This window comes from Hyposmocoma kahamanoa, unplaced genomic scaffold, assembly GCF_003589595.1.
Source record: "Hyposmocoma kahamanoa isolate Upper Pololo Valley unplaced genomic scaffold, ASM358959v1 181, whole genome shotgun sequence".
NCBI lineage: Eukaryota > Metazoa > Arthropoda > Insecta > Lepidoptera > Cosmopterigidae > Hyposmocoma > Hyposmocoma kahamanoa.
The window spans coordinates 1461593-1485800 of NW_020653712.1; the positions used below are offsets into that span (position 1 = coordinate 1461593).

At 37.2% G+C, this 24208-nt stretch overlaps 1 protein-coding gene across 1 annotated transcript in view; it reads left to right on the top strand.

The window, feature by feature from the left end:
- LOC113226083 (phenoloxidase-activating factor 2-like) overlaps window positions 1-24208 on the top strand; it is a 31707-nt gene that overhangs the window by 5363 nt on the left and 2136 nt on the right. Inside the window, exons 3-9 of the mRNA XM_026458601.1 lie at window positions 8-98; window positions 1178-1292; window positions 3430-3526; window positions 6891-7021; window positions 15050-15288; window positions 18149-18318; window positions 23122-23277. Of these exons, the coding sequence (XP_026314386.1) occupies window positions 8-98; window positions 1178-1292; window positions 3430-3526; window positions 6891-7021; window positions 15050-15288; window positions 18149-18318; window positions 23122-23277 (999 nt within the window). The remainder of the gene's footprint in view (window positions 1-7; window positions 99-1177; window positions 1293-3429; window positions 3527-6890; window positions 7022-15049; window positions 15289-18148; window positions 18319-23121; window positions 23278-24208) is intronic.

The following is a 24208-nucleotide window of genomic DNA, read 5'->3' on the forward strand; positions in this document are numbered from 1 at the left end:
CGGTAACACCGGTAGCGGTACTAACGCTGGTAACATCGGTGGGAATCTTGGTAACAATAATGGACCTTCTACTGTTATACCGCCGGGAACAAATGATGGTAAGTCAAATATCTAGAAACTATAGGGCATCGAGTATATAACCAGAAATGGAGACGAAATAAGGGCCTTCCATGGCAACTCATTAGTGAAACCTGATATCACTTTTAATATCAACTCTCATTTGCGCTGAAATCACAAATTAGAAAGCTGAAATTGTGCAGTGCCAACAACTGACCTATGTGGACATCTCCGTATATTCCAAAAATATTCTGTATTTATTGTAATAAAGATAATATCTCTAAATATGGGGAGTTGTTCCATTCGGTGGTGTGAGAAAAACTGCAAACCGTCTAATTACAAAACTGACGGACTCACATTTCATCGCTAATTAAATATTAAATATGTAATTTTTCAAATTTCGTCCATTATAACAAAGCTCAAGTTCAACTGGTCTTTTTGAAGTGAAACAATTGACGACACCCGTCAATTGTTTCGAATTTGGGCTGGCCAATCGGAGCGCCACCATAATGTATAACCATTGGCACTATAATGATATGGCAGAATAGTTTTCAAACAAATTAAATGACATTTTGTCTCTATTTCTGGTTATATACTCCATGGTAAATTCTATATTTCGCATACGTTAGAAGCATAAATCTCAAATCGCACCATCGCGAGAATCATGCTTCCGTTGCAGAGTTAAAATAACTATGTAGGCAGCAATACGGTTCAATATTACATCATTAAATATATCGATTCTCGCCTCGCTCACCCTCGTCAATCCAGACTATTTCCACTGAAGATGCGCTAGGAGAAAATTTAAATTTTGCCATACAAGTTTCGTCTCGTCTTGCCCCGCTGGTGAAAAGCACCTTTGGTGGAGCCAAGCCCGCTCGCGACATCTCCAAAGAGCCTGTGTCGCTACGGGCCATTTCTTCCCAATATCATTACAATTGCAACCATTAGCATCCGAATTTCCGAGGGGATTATCAACTATATTGTTGATGTGATTGTCCACCAATAATATATGATCCAGACAGATACCTATATCACGCACCACACCCGATACTAGCGACTATAGCCCGATTGATTTTATAAGTGTATTTTATACCACCACCTTGTTCTTTTGTTTACTCAGTGCCTAAAAATGACTCCTGTACTACTGTGAATAATGAAAAAGGCAAGTGCGTGAAGTACTACCTTTGTGACCGAAACGACGCTGTCTTCAATGCCAGTACCGGTATTAACCTTAGGTGAGTGGTTAACAAATTGACATTCGTCATCAATATCCACAGCCCGAGTTCTACCATCTCTCGTAGTTAGTGTCACGATCCAGTCAAAGTCAAAGTCAAAGATTATTTATTCCATAGGTGAATTCCATAGATAAATTTACACTTGAAAACGTCACATTTAAGCTACTGCTCGTTCACTACGCTGACCTCCCTGAGAAGAACGAGCAAGAAACCCTAGGGATTGCTCTTTTCGAATAAACTTAAATGCTATGGAATACCTACACTTTGAATTAAATTTGTGTGGATTCTGGAGCCGTGTCGTCTTTCCATACATCTTTATCTAACAGGTAGTCTTCAATTTTGTAATATGATTTTTCGATCAAAATATTTTTAATGTAGTTTTTAAACTTAGGAAATGATAAACTTAATATATGCTCCGGAATCTTATTGCAAAAACGTATACAGTTCCCCATAAAAGAGTTGTTTACCTTGGTTAAACGAAATCGTGGTGCAATGAGTTTGGACTTAGCTCTAAGTTTAATATTATGGATATCTTCTTTCTTATTGAAATTTCACACGTCATCACGATTATAATGAAATTCGAACCACGACCAATCTCGATAGCTTCATGTACTTTCCGCGGAATGAAATGCTTTTCTCTCGCCAGTACGGACACGTTATCAAAACGAATATAGTGTGTCGAATCCGAATCCAATGAGTGTTCCGTCACTGCAGAGCCTCGATCGTCCCGGTTCTTCATACACCGTATGTTCCGTCAGTCGTGTGGATATGTTATGGTCGGTCTCTCCTATGTAACTCTTGCTACAGGAGCAGGGAATCTTATATACACCAGGAACATTCAATGGCTCCTTATCGTTCGGTGAACGCACCAACTGTCTAAATTGCATCTTCGGCGTAACAAGTGTCCGATTTTATCCGTTACTCCCTTAATGTAAGGTAAGTATATCGGCAGCCTCCACTACCGCCGGACGAGAACGAACAGATGTGCTCACGGCACGATTATAATGCCTCCAGTTAAAGCCTACAGTTTCGTTAATATGTCTGAGTTTCACAATGGTTTTCTATTTGGAATTAAAGGGTCTAGTGAAGACACGATAACGAAGGTTTCAATATAAATGTAGATCTCGGTACTCGGATTCCGAATGTGTATACATTTTTTTATAACATTTCAACTTATGTAAGTCGTTCTTCTCAGGAAAGTCAGCACAGTGAACGGGTAGTAGCTTAAAAAATGACGTTTTCAAGTGTAAATTACTTTTTAATATTTACTGTGTATTATTGTGTTGTGGCGTTATGTAATAAATGAATTCTATTCTATTCTATTCTAAATATATTTTACCAATGGAATGATTATTTGTCTTTGAGTATAACCATGTGATGAAAAGGGGAAGGCGGAATTAAATCGTGTAATTCCATCACACACTCTCCGTGATATATCCTGTAAAATACCGATAAGCAGGCAACTTTACGGCGGTGTCCAAGGCTCTGCAGCTTCGCTTCCAGCAATTCCGAGTCACCTATAAGCCTCTTGGCACGGTTGTCAATTGAATCCAAAGTGGCCCCTTGGTATGTAGCAGAGCCGTCGGGTATATGACCAGAAATAGAGACGAAATATCATTTAATTTGTTTGAAAACTATTCTGCAATATCACTACTGTGACAACTGCGATTCGATTGTCAACCCGAATTCGAAAACGACCAGATTAATTTGAGCTTTGATATAATGGATGATAATTGCAAAATTACATGTTTAATATTTAATTACCGATGAAATTTGATTCTGTTTGTTTTGTAAATAGATGTTTTGCTGTTTTTCCTCATACGACTGAATGGAAAAGCATGCCATTGTTAGAGATATTATCTTACAATAAATACAGAATATTTTTGGAATATACGGAGACGTACACACAGGTCAGTTGTTGGCCTTTCTATATTTCAGTGCAAACGAGAGTTGATATTTATAACTGATGTATCACTGACGAGTTACCAGGAATGTATGGTCCTTATTTTGTCTCTATTTCCTCGATGAGCAGAGCCATCCCAATACTATATGCAATACTATGCATCTCCTACTGTTATATCTAATTATGATTTATTTGTAATTTAAGTTAAATGTTTCACGCGCGTTTCTTTCGCAGCGTCATCGTCGATCGATGCTCTTCGTATCTTGACGTCTGCTGCCGGCTGCCCAATCAACAATTTCCCGACAACCAAGAGAAAAACGAGAGTGAACAGGTAAGTCGCGTCTGTGTACTCTTTTAACCTCTTAAAAAACTTTTTTTGTTTATGTGCATGTTACGTGATTATTCTTTTTTCGTTACCTCAGTAGTTTTATTCAAATTTGAAGAACATATTACCCCTCTAAGGCTGCCTTTCCAGCAGAGATGTGTGAGGTAGCGAGGCGGTGCGAGGATGTGTAGCGGCGCTGTGAAACGATGTGATGTTTTCCACCAAAGCTGTGCGAGGATGCGTTACAAACTCTTTTCAGCTAAGGTGGACAGTGTCAGTTAAGGTGGTTTTCCACCGGCGAGGCGAGATGAGACGAGTGGAAATGGTCTGGATTGACGAGGACGGGCAAGGCGAGAATTGAAATATTTGTTGATGTAATACTGAACCGTATTGCTGCCTTAATAGAGTTTTATACTCTTTAACGGAAACATGATTTCTCGATCTCGCGAGTGCTCGAGGTGGCTATTAATATCAATCGCGAGAGTGTGGGTTTTGAGATTTAAAAAAAGATGGTTTCATGTGATTACTCTTCCGTTAACATATTTAATAATAACAATTTACGGGACATGTTGTTTCACAGCACACAGCAAAACAGCACAGAATTTTCACTATCCACAATCACAGCGCGAGATCACGATGGCTCGCGCGAGCTATTAGTGGCAATTTTTGGTGCAAATAAGCCGGCGAGATTTCTATTCTCGTCTCGCCTCGCTTCGTCACGCCTCGCCGGTGGAAAACTACCATTAGTGTCATACTTTCGGTAGTTCTAGTTTCCTATACCGTTTTGCACACACTCTTCGTCCCCGTATCCCTCGCACACACCTTTTGCTATTTTGTATATACAAATACTTAGCTCAGCTAACCCTTTTCCATTGGAGCTGCGCTAAGCGAAGCTAGAAAAATGTAATCCTATTGGTGGATTTTTTCCCTGCACACTGTTTAATTACGTCGCACATCTCTGGTGGGAAGGCAGTCTAAGAGTGGGAAATTAGAGGACGAATTCGGTTTATTGGATTTTATTCAGTTTCCGTTAATCGATTTCAATAAAACGTCGCAAATAACTGTAACGAACACAACGAAAGCGGATAAGCAAACTTGGGCGGTTCTTTTTCTTATAAAAAAATTATGTCAGATCTTCATCGAGTATAATTGCAATACTTATTTTATTGAATATCACGATGTTTTTATTAACATTTTCTTGTGCAAATACTCAACTTAATACAAAGATCCGACAAGAAGCACATAGAAAAATTGGTGAGGTCCGCTGGTTCGTTCCGTAGCTTACTTGGCATAGCGTCTGACACGGTTTGCTAGACGACGTCGGTTCAAATCCAGATTGAAAGAATTTTTGTTCCATCTTTGTATTAATAATTATAATAAACTAGTGGAGTAATTTCACAATTTAATACTCCACTAACTTGTTGTTATTTATCTAAAAATTGCTAAGTTTGTAAGCTTTTACTATGAAAATATGCAGTATCGTTTTCAATTCCTTACAGGTTATTTGATTTTGAATTAGGGACTTAATCGTCTATAAAAACACATTTTATTTATCTCGATGTAAAGGACTATAAGCAAGGACGTTGCAATACGTCAAAAACGACGTGATAAAAAATATTATATTTTTTTATCGAGGGACTAAAACGAGCCTATGTAACCCCGAGGTGGTTAAACACACGAGATTTAATGAGGGTGTCTATTATTCCAGGGGTTTATGTTGACTTCGATATGTTGATCGTGAAAACCTTACTATTCACTTCGATTGCGTGAAAACAATAAAATTGTTTACGCTCTACAACAAAATCGCAAACCAAAATTCTTTAGATTTCGCGGTGTTTTTTTTCCCACCAGACACATGCAACAAATGCAACAAAAGCCACGATTAGCTAGATTTAACTTTTACTGTACTTTTACTTTTGATACAAACTAGATCAAGTAATGGCTGTTTGATTTTGTTATAAAATCTACGTATTTGTTACTAACTAGGGATTAAATGATGCACTTTATTCCCGCTACGTAAGGCTATATTGGCGTATATTTAAAGCATGAGAAGTGAAAAATATGTTTTCACCTCGAGACTAAAAACCAATACAAACCGTCGGAGTAATAGACAGCCGTAAAAGGCGAGTATGTGAACTAGACCAAATTTTACAGGAGAGGGATTTACCGTTATTACTTTATTGTTTCAATGGCTATGATGCCGACGATGCTTTACGTTGCGGCTATCACACACACACGCGCGCACACGCGCACGCGTACTCACGCACGCACGCGCACACACCCAGAGAGACAAGCATATTCATACACCCACTCGCGCTCACGAAAACACACGTGATCTAACTCTTCAAATTAACACTTAAAGTCTACTTAAAAGGATAACACCTGGGAACACTTTTATTATTATGCCTTTTGGCCACATGTTGCGGGGTGATCTGGGGTCGACGATGATGATCACGTGGCCTCCTTTCAGATCCGGTCTCTCGAGGACATGTGCTCTGGGCAGGGACCAATATGATGCCGACGATGCTTTACGTTGCGGCTATCACAAATCAGCTAATTATTCGTAAAATAAGTCTTAACTTTTCACTTGACATGCTTAGAATAATAACGCATAGAATGATAGTTTCATATCAAACGAACTGTCACAAGTGAGGCAAAAATCAAATTCATGTAGGCTAGTTTTAGTAGTAGGTTAATTTTCGGTTTTAGTGAATATTTATATAAAAATACAAGTTGAAACGCGTTACTTCCTTGTGGAATGTGATGTTAGTATCTATTTTATGTTTGTCTGACGTATTTTTACACTCATTCACCGTACATTTCGTCATTTTTAGCTAAAATTCTGGAGCTGTTCGCGGTGCAAGTTGACCTTGAGCACTGAAGGCCCGCCCGCTCGTGTAAGCCCTTTTGGCGCGCTTCAATTTGCCTCACTTAGCGTGTGCGGACTAGGTTTCTATAAGTTATTATTCTAAGTTGACATGTATATGTAAACAATCAATCAACATGACAACAAGCAAAGATATAAAATATAGTATACGAAGGAGTCCGTAACAGGCTACGACTTTCATTTTTGCACAGCAAGCATTAATTTATATAGTCTACGGACTGATAACAATATATTCCCGTAAATGACGCTAATTTAGTTGCCACGACATTTTCGCGAATGTGATTTGGCTATTAAATTACTGAAATGGAGACTCATAGGTAATCAATTGCTAGTTACGCGTAACTGCACTATCCCCGACGATATGTATTGGCTCACTTTAACCCCTTAAAAATATACTGTTTTATACACGAGTAAGTCCCGAAATTGAAATAAAAAATGCGTGAAAATCGTGAACGTTTCAATATTAAACAGCACACTTTACAGGTGCCTAATTCTGAGGCTCATCGCTCTGGCTGCGGCTGGCGTAACCCTGAAGGGCTTGGAATGAAGATTAACAGTGGTACCAATGGGGAAGCCAACTACGGAGAGTTTCCTTGGGTGGTCGTCGTTTATAGGTTAGTAACTGGATCCCAAGTCTGCTTATTTTGGACTAGAAACTGATATGAATCGGGCGTAGTGCGCAAATGCTCTAACTATACGCATGTAAAATCAATATATTTCATTAGTCTTGTGCGGAGGGAAGGTGGGAAAATTAACTACGTGATGAAAATATTCAACTTAATCAGTTGTCACGTGACTCCTGCCCACCTGGGGGGTGATTCACGTAATCAAACCGTTCCGATATCGTAGCGATTTAGTCGTTGAATTGCTTTTTCGTATTCACGTGTGATAGAAAACGTCAACGAGTCCAATTTTAAAGTCGTTCGATTTAAATGTCGTTAAAGCGTATTTTGGTATATGAATTGAACTTAAATCGACTCTACACATCGAGTATATAACCAGAAATAGAGACGAAATGTCATTTAATTTGTTTGAAAACTATTCTGCCATATCATTACTGTGACAACTGCGCTCCGATTGGCTAGCCCGAGTTCGAAACAATTGACGGGTGTCGTCAATGGGTGTGTCGTCAATTGTTTCACTTCAAATCGACCAGTTAACGTGAGCTTTGCTGTAATGGACGAAAATTGCAAAATTACATATTTAATTACCGATGAAAAAATCGCGGGTAGGCGCCCAAGTAAAAACACCAAATTTTTTCTGCTCTCTATTTTTATTCATTTAAAATAGTAAATGTGTATATTCCTTAAAATTTAGCTCACATGCACTAAGGTTGACTGTTTACTTACTCTCACACAAACTTTTACACCTTCACAATGGACACTTCAGCAGAGCAACTCAAGAAGAGTATTGATGAACTATCCACAATGTTTAGTAGCAGGATGGGGGAATTTGAGAAAAATCTCCACCAGCCCAGCGGTACTGCTACCACAGTGAAGAGTATTGCAGCAGACTTCAACTCTTTCAAGGCCTTCGTCTGGAAATCCATCAGCATGCTCAAGTCCCAGGTAGAGCTCCTGCATGTTTGTTTGGACCGTCTCGAGACACACTCCCGCAGGAAGGTCTTACTGTTTCATGGAATCAAGGAGGATGTTGGTGAAGACACAGCAAAGAAAGTTTCGGCCATATTATCCAACCAATTAAAGTTGTCCAGTATGGATCACGAGGCATTTGAATCTTGCCATAGATTAGGTGCGAAGAGGGACTCTGCCCGGCCTATATTGGTTCGTTTTACTACAGCACAACTTCGGTCCAAGGTATGGAAGGCTAAAACGGCATTGAAAGGTTCCAAAACTTCAATCTCCGAGTTCTTGACAAGACCCCGGCAGGATGTTTTTGTGGCGGCTCGAGGTCACTTCGGTATGAAAAGGTGCTGGTCGACCGATGGAGTGGTAATTATACTTCTTCCTGACAAAAGCCGTAAAAAGATTGTTTCCTTGGCTGAGCTGAAGTTATTGATGTCCCAGTACCCCAAGGATTCCTCGCCGCCTGTCCGTACTGTGAAGTGAAAGAGCATTCTGCTGGGTTTGTTGTTACTATTATATTTTGTCGGCTTATACTGTTTCCGTCTTTTTGTAATAATATGGGGTATTCATCATGTTTTATATAATATTTTGCACACAAAATTGAAATACCTCCGTCAATTCACTTTTAATCGGAGCACCCATCAAGTGTCACTTTCTTTTTTTTTTCTTTTTTTCTTTATTTGGCTCTGTTCGTTCAAAAATTACAGGCTAGGGTTATAAACCGTTCTGCCTCGTCCCAGGCTCACTTTCTTTTATATGAATGGAAAATGTATCTTAGAATAGTTTTGCAATACATATGGTATCATAATATTACCCTCACAGTGTATGTATCATTAGAGTAGAATTTCGTTTTAATGTTTCATTTTTCATTCATACCTATTTTAATTATTATTTTTAATAGTTCTAAGTAATTATTGTTTGTTTGTTGCTCTTAAATTTCAGTTTTTATTTTTGTAAGTTTGGAGTTACTCGTCTTGTCAACCTGTGCAGTGGGTTATTTGGAAATAGCGTATTTTTTTTTTTTTGTTTTGTTTTTTTTTTTTCGTATTTTCTTTACATATTTATTTAGGTTTATATAACTATATATATATTTTTTTTATTTTTTACAATGTTTATTGAAGATGATTATTTTTCTTGCTCTTCAGATGATTATATTAGCGCCCAAAGTCATAATACTTCACTTTCAGATTCTGAACCTTTGGAAGATAAACTTCACGATGTATTTGATAATTATAACAAATTCCTTTCCTTAGTGCACATCAACGCGCAGAGCATTCCTGCTCACTACAATGATTTTCTTACATCTTTTAGCGCCGGCATAGTTGATTGTATTCTTGTGTCGGAAACCTGGCTGAAACCTACTTTACCTTCTACTAGCTGTTCCATTCCGGGATATAAACTATTTCGTAATGACCGTGTCGGGTGTGGTGGAGGTGGTGTTGGCATTTACCTTCGTAGCCACATCATTGCTGATGTTGTTTGTTGCTCTCAGTCACTATACACGGGTTCCTTGGAACATTTATTTCTTTCAATTGTAGTTCACCACAAAAAAATCCTGCTTGGCGTTTTATATAGCCCTAATGATAAAACAGAATATTTTAACGTCTTGGAAAGTACTTTTGAAAACTTGGTCCCCCTTTTTGACCATGTCATTGTAATGGGTGACTTAAACACGTGTCTCCTCAAAAATGACAGTCGAGCCGTCAGGTTGGCAGCTTTGACGTCTGCGCTTGATCTCCAAGTGCTAAATACAAAGAAACCGACCCATTACTTTCCTAACTGTAGACCTTCCTTGCTAGATTTAATTATTGTCACTAACCCCAAACTGGTCATTTCGCATGGGCAGATGATTGCTCCCTTTTCACATCACGACTTAATTTATCTTTCTTACAAAGTGCGTCCACCTAAAGGTAGGGGAAAAGTCCTTCTTTTGCGAAATTTCAAGAATTTGAATCTGGATCGTTTGAGAGAAGATATGAGATGTATTGACTGGTCCGTATTGTTTTCGTCTGACAGTATTGACGTAATGGTTGATATCCTTAACACTGAGTTGGTGAAGGTTTATGACTCCCATGCTCCTGCTCGGCCTGTGCGTGTCAAACGTGCGCCGGCTCCTTGGCTTTCGCCTGAAATTAAAAGAGTTATGGCAATGCGTGATAAAGCCAAATGCCGTCTAAAACGTGAACCCTCTTCAGCAAATCTAGACGCGTATAAGAAGTTACGCAATCTCAGCAATAGAATGTGTAGGGATGCCAAACGTCGCTACTTTCACTCTACCATACAAAATCTTTCCCAAGCTCAGGTGTGGAAATTTTTACATTCCGTAGGTGTTGGCAAGTCGTCCTTGGATGTTTGCCAAAACAACATAGATCTCGATGCCCTGAACTCCCACTTTTCCACGCCGCCCATCATCCTTAACTCTCGCACTAAATCGAATACTCTAACTTTTCTGTCTAATCTTGCGTTACCTGATTGTCCCCCTTTCACTTTTAGTGCGGTCACAGAGGATCTTGTAAAAAAGAGTATCCGCTCGATTTCCACTAAGGCCATTGGCAGTGACAATTTGAGCCTCGAAATGATTCTTCCCGTGCTGGAGGACATTGCGCCGGTTATTACTTACATCATAAATTTTTCTCTCTCGCGCTATGTCTTTCCAACTCAATGGAAAAAGGCTTTTGTCATACCTCTCCCTAAAATCCAGAATCCTACATCTTTTTCACAATACCGTCCTGTTTCCATTCTCCCCATTCTTTCTAAAGCCCTAGAATCCATTGTACATACACAACTTTATTCTCATCTTACCTCCTATAATCTTTTATGTCCGTTTCAGTCTGGCTTTCGTCCATCTCATAGCACTATTGGAGCATTACTGAACATTACGGAGGGCATACGTCGTGCTATGGATGAAACGAAACTCACTGCCATTGCCCTCTTGGATTTCAGCAACGCTTTTAACTCTGTTGACTTCGACATTCTTCTTGGTGCCCTTCAGGCTGTTAATATCCCCTCTCCTATTATAAGTTGGTTCTCTTCGTATCTTTTCGGTCGCCAGCAGAGCGTGAAAATCAATGATGGCTCGTCATCTTGATCTAACTTAACTGCTGGTGTGCCCCAGGGTGGCGTACTCTCTCCTTTACTCTTTTCTATTTTTATTAATAATATTTCCCGTGTCATTTCTTCTCCCTTCCATTTATATGCTGATGATCTTCAGCTTTATCGTAATTTTGAAGTGGGCGAGGTAGCGGAGGCAATTGCGTCTATCAACTGTGATTTGTCTGCCATTCAGTTATGGGCCAAGTCATTTGGCCTTTTGGTTAATCCAGCCAAGTCTCAAGCAATGATTGTGGGCAGTAGCAGATTGAGGTCCAAGTTGGACTGGTCTTTGGTACCTGCGCTGGTATATGACGGAGTTCCAATTGCATATACTGACAAGGCTAAAAATCTCGGGTTAGTAATGGACTGCACCTTGTCTTGGACTTCTCATGTCAATGAGGTCAGCAGACGAATGTACTTCTCATATCATTCTCTCAAACGTCTCCAATACTTTCTTCCTTTTCACACCAAAATTATGCTTGCGCAAACTCTTTTACTCCCTATTCTTGACTATGCCGACGTTTGTTACTTGGATGCGACCGAAGACCTTTTAAACAAACTAGAGCGTCTACAGAACCTGGCTATCAGATTTATTTTCGGTCTCCGAAAATTTGATCACGTTTCCGAATTTCGTGCTCGGTTAAAATGGCTCCCAATCCGCCTTCGCCGTGATGTGCATATCCTGTCCACCCTTTTTAATATACTTCATGACCCAAATTCTCCTTCCTACCTACGTTCCCGGTTCCAACTGCTTCCCCCTCCTAGCCGCTCAAGGCGTCCGTGCATCACTAAGATGCTCGTTCATCCTAGTTGTAAAACAAATTTCTTTTACAACTCCTTTTCCTCTCGTGCAGCGCAGCTGTGGAACAGACTCCCTTCCCATATTCAGTCTAGTCCGTCAATTGCTTCCTTCAAGAAAAGGTTGATAGCGCACTTTCTTGCTGAACTCTCTTAATAATCATCATATTTGTATATGTGTAAGTTTATTGATACAATGTATTATACGTTATGTAGTCTATTTATTTATATACTATTTTAATTATTTAACGGTAATTTTATATATGCATATTTTACACATGTAGATTATCATCTTTTGTTATCTCTTTTGCACGCCGTTCCCCGCTTAAAACCTTTGCTCTCACTGCCTTGGGTTGGCTGGAAGAGATCTCTTTTAGAGATAAGTCCACCTTTGCTCACCTTATGTTATTTTTTTGTTTCTGTTTATTTGTTTGGTGCAATAAAGAATATATATATATGAAATGTGATTCCGTTTGTTTTGAAATTAGATGTTTTGTGTTTTTCCCACACCACCGAATAGAACAGCACGGCATTGTTAGAGATATTATCTTTATTACAATAAATACAGAATATTTTTTGGAATATACGAGAAGTACACACAGGTCAGTAGTTGGCCTGTCTATGTTTCAGTGCAAACGAGAGTTGATATTTATAAGAGCTGTATCGCTAATGTGTTACCAGGAATATATGGCCCTTATGTCGTCTCTATTTCTGGTTATATACTCGATGACTCTAAACGACAAGTCATACGTATTCTGCTAAAATTTTGACAGTTCTTTCAATAGATTTCGACGACTAAATGTCATATTCACAATCCAAGATGTCGTCCATTAGTCGTTACGTTTCGATTCTAATCATATCAACTTTCGTTCAAGTGATTCGTGAATACTCATTTTGGATAGGACTTCGATCGAACGACTACGTAACGTCAACGACTGCTCAAACTCAAAATTGTACTGTTTGGAAAATTGTTTGGACCTATGGAGATCTAAGTCATATCTTCTTCTCCTGCCCCTCAATTGACCACGATACTTTCATATCCGAACTCCTGGCAATCAGTGTTCCACTCCCCACCTCCATAACAAGTTTATTATATTTATGGAACATAAATGTTTACAATATACCATCTTTCGGGCTCCAAGTCAGCCCCGCCTGCACGTGGTGCACCCTGCCGTATAGCGAAAGGAGCTCTGGCCAAAATTAAACCTAGTATTCCCAAGGAGGGTTGACGTCAGGCAGGCGGCCGGTCATAAAACACACAAGAGTGAAGAAGATGTTTACAATATTCTGGCCTTATTTATTGAAAACAACAATATCAAGCTTTATTATGTATGCCGATATATAATAGCTACCCACCTTCCCAAAGCTTTTTCATCCAAATTCCGTATCTCTTCCATAATCTGTAATTCTGTTTTCAAAACCCTTTCATTGGCTAAATACGAAGGCAAAGCCACTAATATTAAAAAAAACTTCCAGTTAAGGCTTAACTCACACTGGCGCAAAGTCAAAGCGTCGAGTCGCGTCCTGTTATTCAACCACACCGCCTGGAGACGCGCGTCGACGCGTGAAGTCGCTCGAATGCTACCAAACGTCGACGCTCGATTCCATATTTGCAAAACACAAATTTGTACCTTAATAATGGGAAAATAGCATTGACTTACAAATAAATGGACGACGGGTCTAATACAAAAACCACGAAAAAAATGTCCCAAGTCAACCTATTCGAAATTTAAATTGTAATGTCATCGCAATATCGCGCTGTCAGTCGAACAAATGAAGACTAAAGCGGAGTTTGGCGCTCTGTATACGATTTTAGCGCCTTACAAGTGCACACTTTTCAGCGCGAACCCGACGTCCATATAATTGTAAGTCAATGGAAAATAGAGATAAATATGCTATAGGCGAAAAACATGACGCGTCACGACGCTTCGACTCTGCGCCAGTGTGAGTTGAGCATATTTTCATGTTTTTAAAATTTTCTATGTATTCGATCGTTGTATTAATAATAATAACAATATTTATATGGCTTCCATTTATTTCACTCGTGAGTTCGGGTGTAATTGTGGCGTCTATGTGTGTATTCATGGCACCCGAGATTAGAGATGGGAAAAACTGCTTATTTTTTTAAACGTTTAAACGTTGTAGCTTTTTATAAAAGCGTGCTTTTTAAACGCTTTTCACATTAAACGCGTTTTAGTTTGAAGCTTAAAAAATCGTTTAGACAAACGTTTAAGCGCAGAGACTTTCATGTTAAAAAAAGTTTGCAACGTTGTGTCGATAGCGAAAAGAGAGAGTAGACCACTAAAGGTTTTAAGATAAGTAAGTTTATTTGTAAAACACGAGGTTTATTTATAAAATTATTATGTACATTAACGTATTAATTTGTTTAGGAAACATAGATGGCGAGACTTGAAACATAAGCAGGTTGTACAAAATTTAATTGTTGAGTGTGGAATTGACCAACGGTTACCCTTAAAAAGGCTTAGGCTTAAGTGCTTATTTTGAAAAAGCAAAGTTTTTAAAGTGCTTTTCGTTTAAACGCTCACCTCTACTCGCGATTTCCTAGAGCAGGACTATGACTGTGTAAAAAATAATAAATAAAAAATCTTTATTTTAAATTTTTATTGAATTTATATTCAATTACTTTTTTGGGAAAATACTTCTCTAGTTTGTTATAATTATTAATACAAATATCGAACACTCAGAAACGGCCGGATTCGAACCGACGTCTTCTAGCATACCGTGACAGACGCTATACCAACTAAGCCACGGAACGAACCAGCGGAACTCACGAATTTTTCTATGTCGTGTCTTTGTATTTGGTTTTTCAACGAATTTTTAGTCGTAGCGCCATCTATGAGAAATCTATGAAAGTTTTATTACCCAGTTAGATACAGCTACCAGCCTTGGCGAGAGATGTCGCTATTCACTGTATTCAAAATTTTTATTGAATTGATATTCAATTATTTTTTGTGAAATTACTCCACTAGTTTGTTATAATTATTAATACAAAGATCTGTTTCGTTCCGTGGCTTAGTTGGTATAGCGTCTGGCTCGGTAAACTCGGTATGCAAGAAGACGTCGGTTCCAATCCGGCCGGATTGAAGGATTTTTTCTGAGTGTTCGATCTTTGTATTAATAATTATAAAAATCCGTTATTTTCAGTCGATTTTATATAGACAACCACGCTAACCCAGATGCCTTCTCCTACAAAGGAGTAGGCTCGCTCATCCACCCAAGCGTAGTTTTGACAGCAGCGCACATATTAACAAACTACGATGAAATAGAAGAACCAGAGTTTCAAGTGCGCGCTGGTAACTGGAAATTGTATCCCGATAACGAGTTATATCAGCATCAGGACAGACATGTGGAATCGACACTCATTCATAAGGACTTTAATAGCGGTTTGTATATGAACTATAGTCCGTTCCATTGTACCAGAAACGAAAAACAAACAGATCATTGACCCAACCATAGACAGATGACCAATGGCATTGACTTACAAATAAATGGACGACGGGTCTAATACAAACACCACGAAAAAAATGTCCCAAGTCAACCTATTCGAAATTTAAATTGTAATGTCATCGCAGTATCGCGCTGTCAGTAGAACAAATGAAGACTGTCGCGCTCTGTATACGATTGTAGCGCCTTACAAGTGCGGACACTTTTTAGCGCGGACCCGACGTCCATATAATTGTAAGTCAATGACCAATGGTCAGAAAAAGGTGTTCCACATACATATATGTATAGTTATACATGTATAGATATAGCTACAAGGAGCGAGATAGAATTGTTAAAACCGCCAAATATTAATTAATTACTTTCCCGAATTCCGGTTTTCCGGATGAAAAAAACTCCTCTCTTTATTCTGTTTATGAAGACAAATCGCCGTCAAAAATGTCACTGTTTCGTCGTGTACAGCTTTTTTATAAAAAGTATAAAAATAATCAAGTGTAAACATTTTGAGTTCAAGGATATTTTCTAAGACAATTGTCACTTACATGAAAAAAAAATATAACTGAAAAAAACATTAAATTTGTGCTTAAAAAATATATGCTAACAAAGTTATAGCATAATTAATTGGTCAATTATTTATTAATTATGCTAGTAATTATATTATTAGTGAAATGTTTGTATTGATTATAATTTATAATTTATAAAATACATTATTATTATATATATAAAATCTTTATTTCAGTAGTGAATGGTCGTTAATAATATGTTTATACAATTTTGATTTAAATAAACTAAATGACTCCGCATCATTTATATTTGGCGGCAATTTGTTAAAGCTTTGCACTCCTTCAAAACCTATCGACCTCTTGCTGTAGTTAGTTCTGGATATCTACTCTCAAAATATGCAACCGCAGCTGCGTTAATTAATATTTGGTGGTTTTAACAACTCTATGTCGCTCCTTGTAGCTTATATCTATATATGTGAACACCTTTTCCAACCATTGGTGATCACCAACTGTACTGCCAACTACAAATCGATTCTACGAATCGATTGAATCATTAGGAATAACTGGGTTTTATATAATAAAATAGTAAAATGTATGATTCAATACTGTGTATTATATTTCATACAAGAGATTAGATTTTTTTTCTTACATAATCTATTGAAGCAAATTTTTAAACTTCCGTAATATAATTTTAAGTCCTTCAAAGCCTTACACTTAGATATTCGTTCGATTGTGATAAAATTTTCGATTTACTAATCTATTACAAAAACTTTAATTGAATTTACTGATTGAGTTATTTCCTTACAGCCCTATGTAACTATAGACTATTCACAAATCTATATTTGAAAAATAATCTCACTTTAGAACTAATATTTTTCAATTATGATTTTAATATGTTATACCCATTGACTTACAATTATATGGACGTCGGGTCCGCGCTAAAAAGTGTCCGAACTTATAGGGCGTTAAAATCGTATACAGAGCGTCATTCACGCTTTACTCTTCGTTTGTTCGACTGACAGCGAAGCAAACAAAATTAGACAGTACTGCGATGACATTACAATTTATTTTTTATTTTTTTTATTACATTTTATTACATTACAATTACCCTAAAAATAATTAAATACTTGTACACTTTTAGTTAGTTCTAAAATTTCTTAAATTTTATTTCATTGTATGTTTTGTTAAGTAGCGTCAGTCTAATATAATTAGTGTACCATAAGGAAGAGCGGGAATCCCTAGCACAAGTATCTACATACTTAAAAGGGAGTCCCGAGCCACTATGAATGTAAAGACTGAACTTCTGAATAAAATATTTTTGATTTTTTGATTTGATTTTTTTGAATTTAAATTCAACGTTTTAGCTTTTTCATATTCCTTTACATGTCACTACGTTTAAATAGGTTGACTTGGAACATTTTTTTCGTGGTTTTTGTATTAGACCCGTCGTCCATTTATTTGTAAGTCAATGGTTATACCAATTAATATTGCTGGAAAAAGTGAAGAGATATCAAATCGTAAGAAGCTCTACTGCTACTAAGCTATTATACACTTTTGTTCGAATATCACCTCCAAGAAGAACAAGATCCGTCAATGTATAGCTTAGTGATTGGACGAGTTGTATTTATTTCAACTCGAGTTGACTTGACTCGATGTTTGACAGAGCAACCGCAAGACGCGAGTAAAACTCGAACCGACGATTCACCGAGTTGGACACGATCGGCCGGCCGACTGCGACTCGAGCGTGACCAAAGGTCACCGAACCGACCCAGCTAGTTCTAATCCACAAAGTGTAGCTCGAGTTGACTCGTTGTGGGAGTAACTCGAGTTAAATAACTCGACTCGCCTATCGCTCGCAACTCGAGCGTGCTCTGAAGGTCACCGACGCGCTATATAAATGAAGTATTCGGTTTGGCGGTGGCCGGGCGGGTTAACCGAGTTAGCTCGAGTTCATGAAAAAGTAACTCGAGTTGACTCGTTACCCGCTGTACTGCCGACTGAACTTATTTAAATTACTTAAATTTCATTTATGGATTTTGCAAGAATAAAAAATCCACTAACAATAATTGGAAATGAAATTATTTTTTCGGATAAATAACTTATTTTTATTAATAAAAATAATGAAATAATTATTTTTATTTATTTTATTTTATTATTTAGACGCGCAGCTGCAGCGCCACTGCAGCGTGTCTACAGACGTCTAATCCGAAAATTTAGATCTTCAAAAATGTTTCATTTCCAATTTGTAACAACTGCAAAAACCTGATGGCATTGACAATCATTTCAATCTCTCTTATAGGCAATGTGTTCTATGATGCTGCCCTGCTATACCTATCGAGGCCCATGGAGCTAGCACCGAACGTTGGGATTGCATGTTTGCCTCCACCGCGCGAACGCGTTGCGGGGGGCACACAATGCTTCTCGTCGTGGTGGCCCAGGGAATCTGGTTGGGAGGCAATTCTGACGAAGGTTCGTTTTTGTTTACATTACCAGGCATCTCAATAACAACTTCAACAAAAAAGTTCTTAAAAAAACTAAATATACTGCCTTTGTCATGCATGTACATTAGATATTTTTGTATTTGTCAAAACTTATCCTCAATATCAAAGCACGTGGTGAAATCATTCAAAGGCAAACTAGATCTAAAATTATAAATCTTTTGTACCAACCTCGTTGCCAATTATGAAAACTGATTCAACACGTCAATTTCAATTATTTTAAATAATCACCAGATGAAATTAAATGGTTACAAGGACATACTTTTAAATTACAATTGACAAAATAGCTTTTTACCCATTGCTTCTATAGTAATAAAGAATAAACTTAGAAAAACTGTACCTTGTCGTTTTACCACGTCGTCTATTTAACGATATGGTCATTTCGATATCTAGTCGTTTTGCGATCTACTTCTTATGCTGATCAGGTCATTTTGAAGATATAGTCATTATGATACGTACCGACCCGAATTTTCAAACACAAATATACATTGAATATTTGCACATTAGCTTGCAGGTTGAATACAGTGTGCCTAATTTTACTTAAGGCGAATTAATCGTTACTGTATTCTGGTAAATAAACGTATTTTATTCTATTCTATTCAACAAGCTAGTGTTGTAAAAAACTCGAGTCTGGGAGTCTACATGTATAGACTCACGAGTTGGAGTTGAGGCACACCCCGGTACAACGGTCGAAAATTATTTACCTACTACTACTGCATACAGCAAGGCGCTATCTGCACACGCGCAAATGTGTGCGTGAAGTAGCAGGGTTACCCATCACCATGGACGTATTATTTTATTTATTACGTCCATGTCCATCACTTGCTCGTACTATTACGTTACGTGGTCAGAGCGGCAACATAGCGAAAATTCTAACGCTAATCTGTTATCTTATAATTCTATTATAGAATCCTAATAATTACATGTTCATTACGTAGGTATTTATATCGATACAATATTATATTTTTCATTAATTCACTAACTAGAATAATATTAAAGATTTATTTAAAAAATATATTAAAAGCACTTAAAATGTTATGTTTTGGACAGGTAAATAAAGTAACCAAAGTATTTGAAATTGCGTGTCCAAGTTTATCATTACCTAGTTGATAATTAGGTATACTCACTACGTAATATTTATCGGCAATACAAATAGAAAATTCGAGAACCCTTGTCTAGCTCACGAAGTTATGGCCGCAATTTACGACCATTATAAATAGTAACGTAAAATGATGTTATCTATATTAACGTACAAATTTCGTAATTAATAAATGAAAAATGTATTCAAATATCAAAGCCGTCTTAGCGCGAATACGGCTCGCCTACAGCCTTGTTCTCGTTCAGTTAATGTGACCGTCAATGTGCGGGGCGTGGAGCGGTATCTAAAGCTAGGGAGGGGCGAAGAGTGTCCGTTCTCGTTACTTATTTGTTCTCTGGTTGAGCTGAGCGCGAGTCGTCGAAGCACGGGCTTGAGTCGTAAACGTAATTCGAGTTTTGAACAAAATTCGAATTCGAAACCTTGACTCGAAGCGACTTCTACTCTACTAAGTCTCGAATACGACAAGCAGGGATTAATTTTACAGAACAACTGTAGATAATAATATACTTACTATATTAATACTTAATTATACTACAGTAATTATGGTAAACTATCACAAAGTCGAAAATTTTTTGTCCGAAATAACTTTTTTTTTTAAATTATGATGATACTGAAAAGTTGCTTCATCCAATAGTCTGACTCAAACTTAATGTTTCCGTTACTGGTACACACACTTACATGCACACACACACACAGATGTATCCAAATCACACACACCCAAACACACTCGCGCGCACACAAACACACACACTCACACACACATGTATTCCAAATTACACACACACAGCGCGCGCACATAGAAGAATTATCTCGAAGGTTTTTCTGTTACTGTAACTTATTATTTTATTTTTTCTCTCATACATATAATTTGTGGTTGGTATATGTATACTTAGTAACATATGTTTCATTTGCGAGGGTTGGGGCCTGGTGACTTGTAACACAGGTGTTAAGCCTATAGCAAGCACCAGCTCCTACAAAATACTGTTCTAAAATTACTAAGATTGTTTAAAATAAAAATAAATAAAATAAAAAAATAAAAATCATTTATTTCGGGCAGCAAAGACCCATAATAGACAAAACATTTTATGTACTTCTTATTTGTTGTTGTATTTTGTGGAGAAATAAAAAGTATTATTATTATTATTATTATAACTTTTGTTCGAATTTTCATTACACCGAAAACCGAATAATAACGAAACAGTTGTTATTTCAGGATATGTTGAATGTTTATCGCAAAGACATTAGGTTTAAAAGAAAATACACTTTCCTCTCAAAATTACTTTCGAGGTTATGAAATTTCGACCATACGTTAATAGAAAAATGTTATTATGCTGTTTCAGAATTTATTCAGGATAATGATTTAAAAGATTAATTTATTATTATAAGTGTGTCGCGGATACCAGCCCGTTGCACCAAGTACCAAGTATGTCCTTCCCTCTAGTTCTGTTAAATATTGAACCTACCACCCTGTAAAACATTGTAAAAAAATGCACTAAAGTATTGATTGATTGATTGAACACAGCTCATACTTACCAGACTCGATCTCGACTCGCAACATAAATAGACTCGAGCACTAATGTCGAACTGGTATCTATTCGGAAACTTGATAGGCTCGTAATAAAATTGAATCTTCTGAAATGGAGTTGAATCCCAAAAATTGTAGATTCCCAGACTCGCGTTTTTTACAACTACAACAAATCCATTAGGATGTCGTAATTTATATTCATCGATGGATTTCGAGATCAAAAATGTAGTTTTATTATACTATACCTAAGTCCAGCAGTGGACGTCTATCGGCTCTGATGATGATGAAGAATTATTACGTCTATTTAAATATAATTTTTTTCCGATATGTAGCAATCGTGTAAATGAATGACGCGGTTGCGGGCGGCGCGGAGTGTCATTAAACCGCTGGGCAATTTTGAAGTTTTTGTCAAGGGCTTAAAGTTGAAAACACAGACATACATGTATCTAGATAGACGCCGCATGTACAACAATTTGTATGAAAACCAAGCGTGCCACATTTTTTGTACCCACTATGACGTCACAAGAGCTATTTAGTGATGGACACCTCCTTCCGCTCGCTTTAAATCGATTGATTGAACGGAATATGCGTAAACAAGTGTATTCCATTCAATTAATCGATTCTAAATAGGATAATTTTTGTTCAAGTATTTGTTGATTACAAGTAGTCGTAATATTAATATAGCAGAAAAATACTAGAATAAGATAGTTAAGTCTTTTATTTTACTTGTTTTAAAAAAATGTTGATTACTTAAAAAAATTAAGACTTTAATTTTTAATCGACTTCAAATACTAAAATTATATTCCAGGTAGCGCACTGTTAATTCTTTGCATTATATATTTTTTAGTATTACTCGTACTACATATCCGGTGATGTACGTAATTATTTGCTAATTATATTCGGAGATTCGAGGCAACGTTCTGCAAAAATTATCGAAATTACAGATACTATAAAACTGAAAAAAAAAACGAAACGTTACTAAACTTTAGAACAAAAGAGTTATAGAATATTTTTATAATATTGCTAAAGGTCATAATAATTTTCGTCCCTTTGTTTTCAAAATCGATCAAAATCGAGAACAGTGTTGCCTAACGTATACATCACTAAATGTTAAATTTGGCCAAAGAAATGTACACGGAATGCATTATGCAAAAGTGCACTCGTTCGATTTTCATGGCGTGTTAACAAAGGATCACTAATATACCGCTCCACGTAAAAGCCGCATTGTATTACAAACATGAAACATACACTCGGTTGCATATGTGTCATCTCGAAATTCATACAAAACCAAAATAATTGTTTTTAAAATAAATTACGCATCTTCTGATTAAAAAATCACTTACCCGTGGAAGGAAACATCCCTGTTTACCCGTTTACCCACAGGTACGGTGCTTTTGCAGTTTATAATGGCACAATTATGCATTTTTCGCGTTTTCGACTGGTGTTTATCTACGATAACGATCGAGCTCGATCTGAAGTGTAGTAGCGGCAACTAAGTGAATTTGACTTACTTTGGGCGCGCGAAGTTCGTAAACTTGCGGCGTCTATCTAAATATATGTCTGTGGTTGAAAATCAAAATTTTGCAGGTTCTTTGCAGTACTCAAAGAGAAATATCTCTATATAAAAATAATCTCCAAAGACATTGACTTACAATTATATGGACGTCGGGTCCGCGCTAAAAAGTGTCCGCACTTGTAAGGCGCTAAAATCGTATACAGAGCGCGAAACTCCGCTTTAGTCTTCATTTGTTCTACTGACAGCGCGATACTGCGATGACATTACAATTTAAATTTCGAATAGGTTGACTTGGACATTTTTTTCGTGGTTTTTGTATTAGACCCGTCGTCCATTTATTTGTAAGTCAACGTCCAAAGATAAATATTTTGTTCTTAAATAATTCGTTTTAGAGTTATATTTAAGCTTGATTTCTGGATTTTATATGATCGGGTAAAATACATTCTATCGTGCAACAAATTAGCACATTCTTTAGACAATGTATCCCTCACTGTATCCTCAATGTATCCTCACGTGTATCGCATATTATTTTGTAAGACCATTGTTTAATAGTATTTACTTAAAATATTTGATATAGCAAATCAGATTTTCTCCGCTTCTCTTCCGGTGACTCGGCTTAATGTAATTTTTCCAGGAGCAAGTGCAGGTCGTCGACTACAACAGCTGTCGAAACGACCTTCGAAAAACGCGCCTGGGAGAAATGTCCGAGTTGCACACTTCTTTCATGTGCACACGGGACGATCGTAGTTCGAGTGTTGTTGACGGCGCGCCGCTGGTCTGTCCCATTGAGGTAAGTCAGGGAAAACAAAATATTTTGCTGTGAACTGATTACGACGATTTTTTTTTCGTGGAAAGTGTCTTTTTGTATTTTCAGCTAACCGATTTTAATAAAATTTCCCAAATAGATGTAATTCCGCAAACTTTGAATTTGGTTTTTTTTTATTATGATATCAAGTTACGGGACGAACAAGTCGGTGCGCCTGGTGGTAAGCGACATGCCTGTCCATAACAGTTGCAATGCAACTTAGAGCTTTAAATCGCAAAGATCTGAGAGGCTTTGCCACTGCACCCGTCACCCTGAGACATAAGTTGACAAGTACCATAATATGCCTGTAACTTCACTAGCACCCTTACCCTCCAAAACCGGAACACAATAATGCTGACATTACTGCTTGGCGGCAGAAATAGGTAAGGTGGCAGTACTTCCCTGGACGAACTCTTTCACAAGGAGCTCTACTGCTACTATATTTATTCTAAATTGAGCCCGGGGATCGAACCCGGGACCTCAGAGATGGTGATACCATGAAATCTGGTGTGCAAGCCACTCGACTTTGGAGGTCGTAAAAGAATCAGTATTTTACTATTGGTATGTATAACCTATTTACGATTACCATTAGAGGTGGAAAAAATTGATTATTTTTTTGAAACGTTAAATCGTGCTTTTTTAAAAAGAGTTTTTAAAAAAAAATGCTTTTCACAAAGGCCATTTGATTTAAATCTCATCAAATTGTTTAGAAAAATGTTTAAGCGCATAGACTTTTATGTTGAAAAAAAGCTTGCAAAGTTGTGTTTATAGCGAAAAGCAAGAGTAGACCACTAAGGGTTTTAATTTATGGAAGTTTATTTGTAAAACATGAGTTTTATTTTTATTTATAAAATTATTATTCACATTGACGAATTCAAAGTCAAAGTCAAAGTCAAAGATTATTTATTCCATAGGT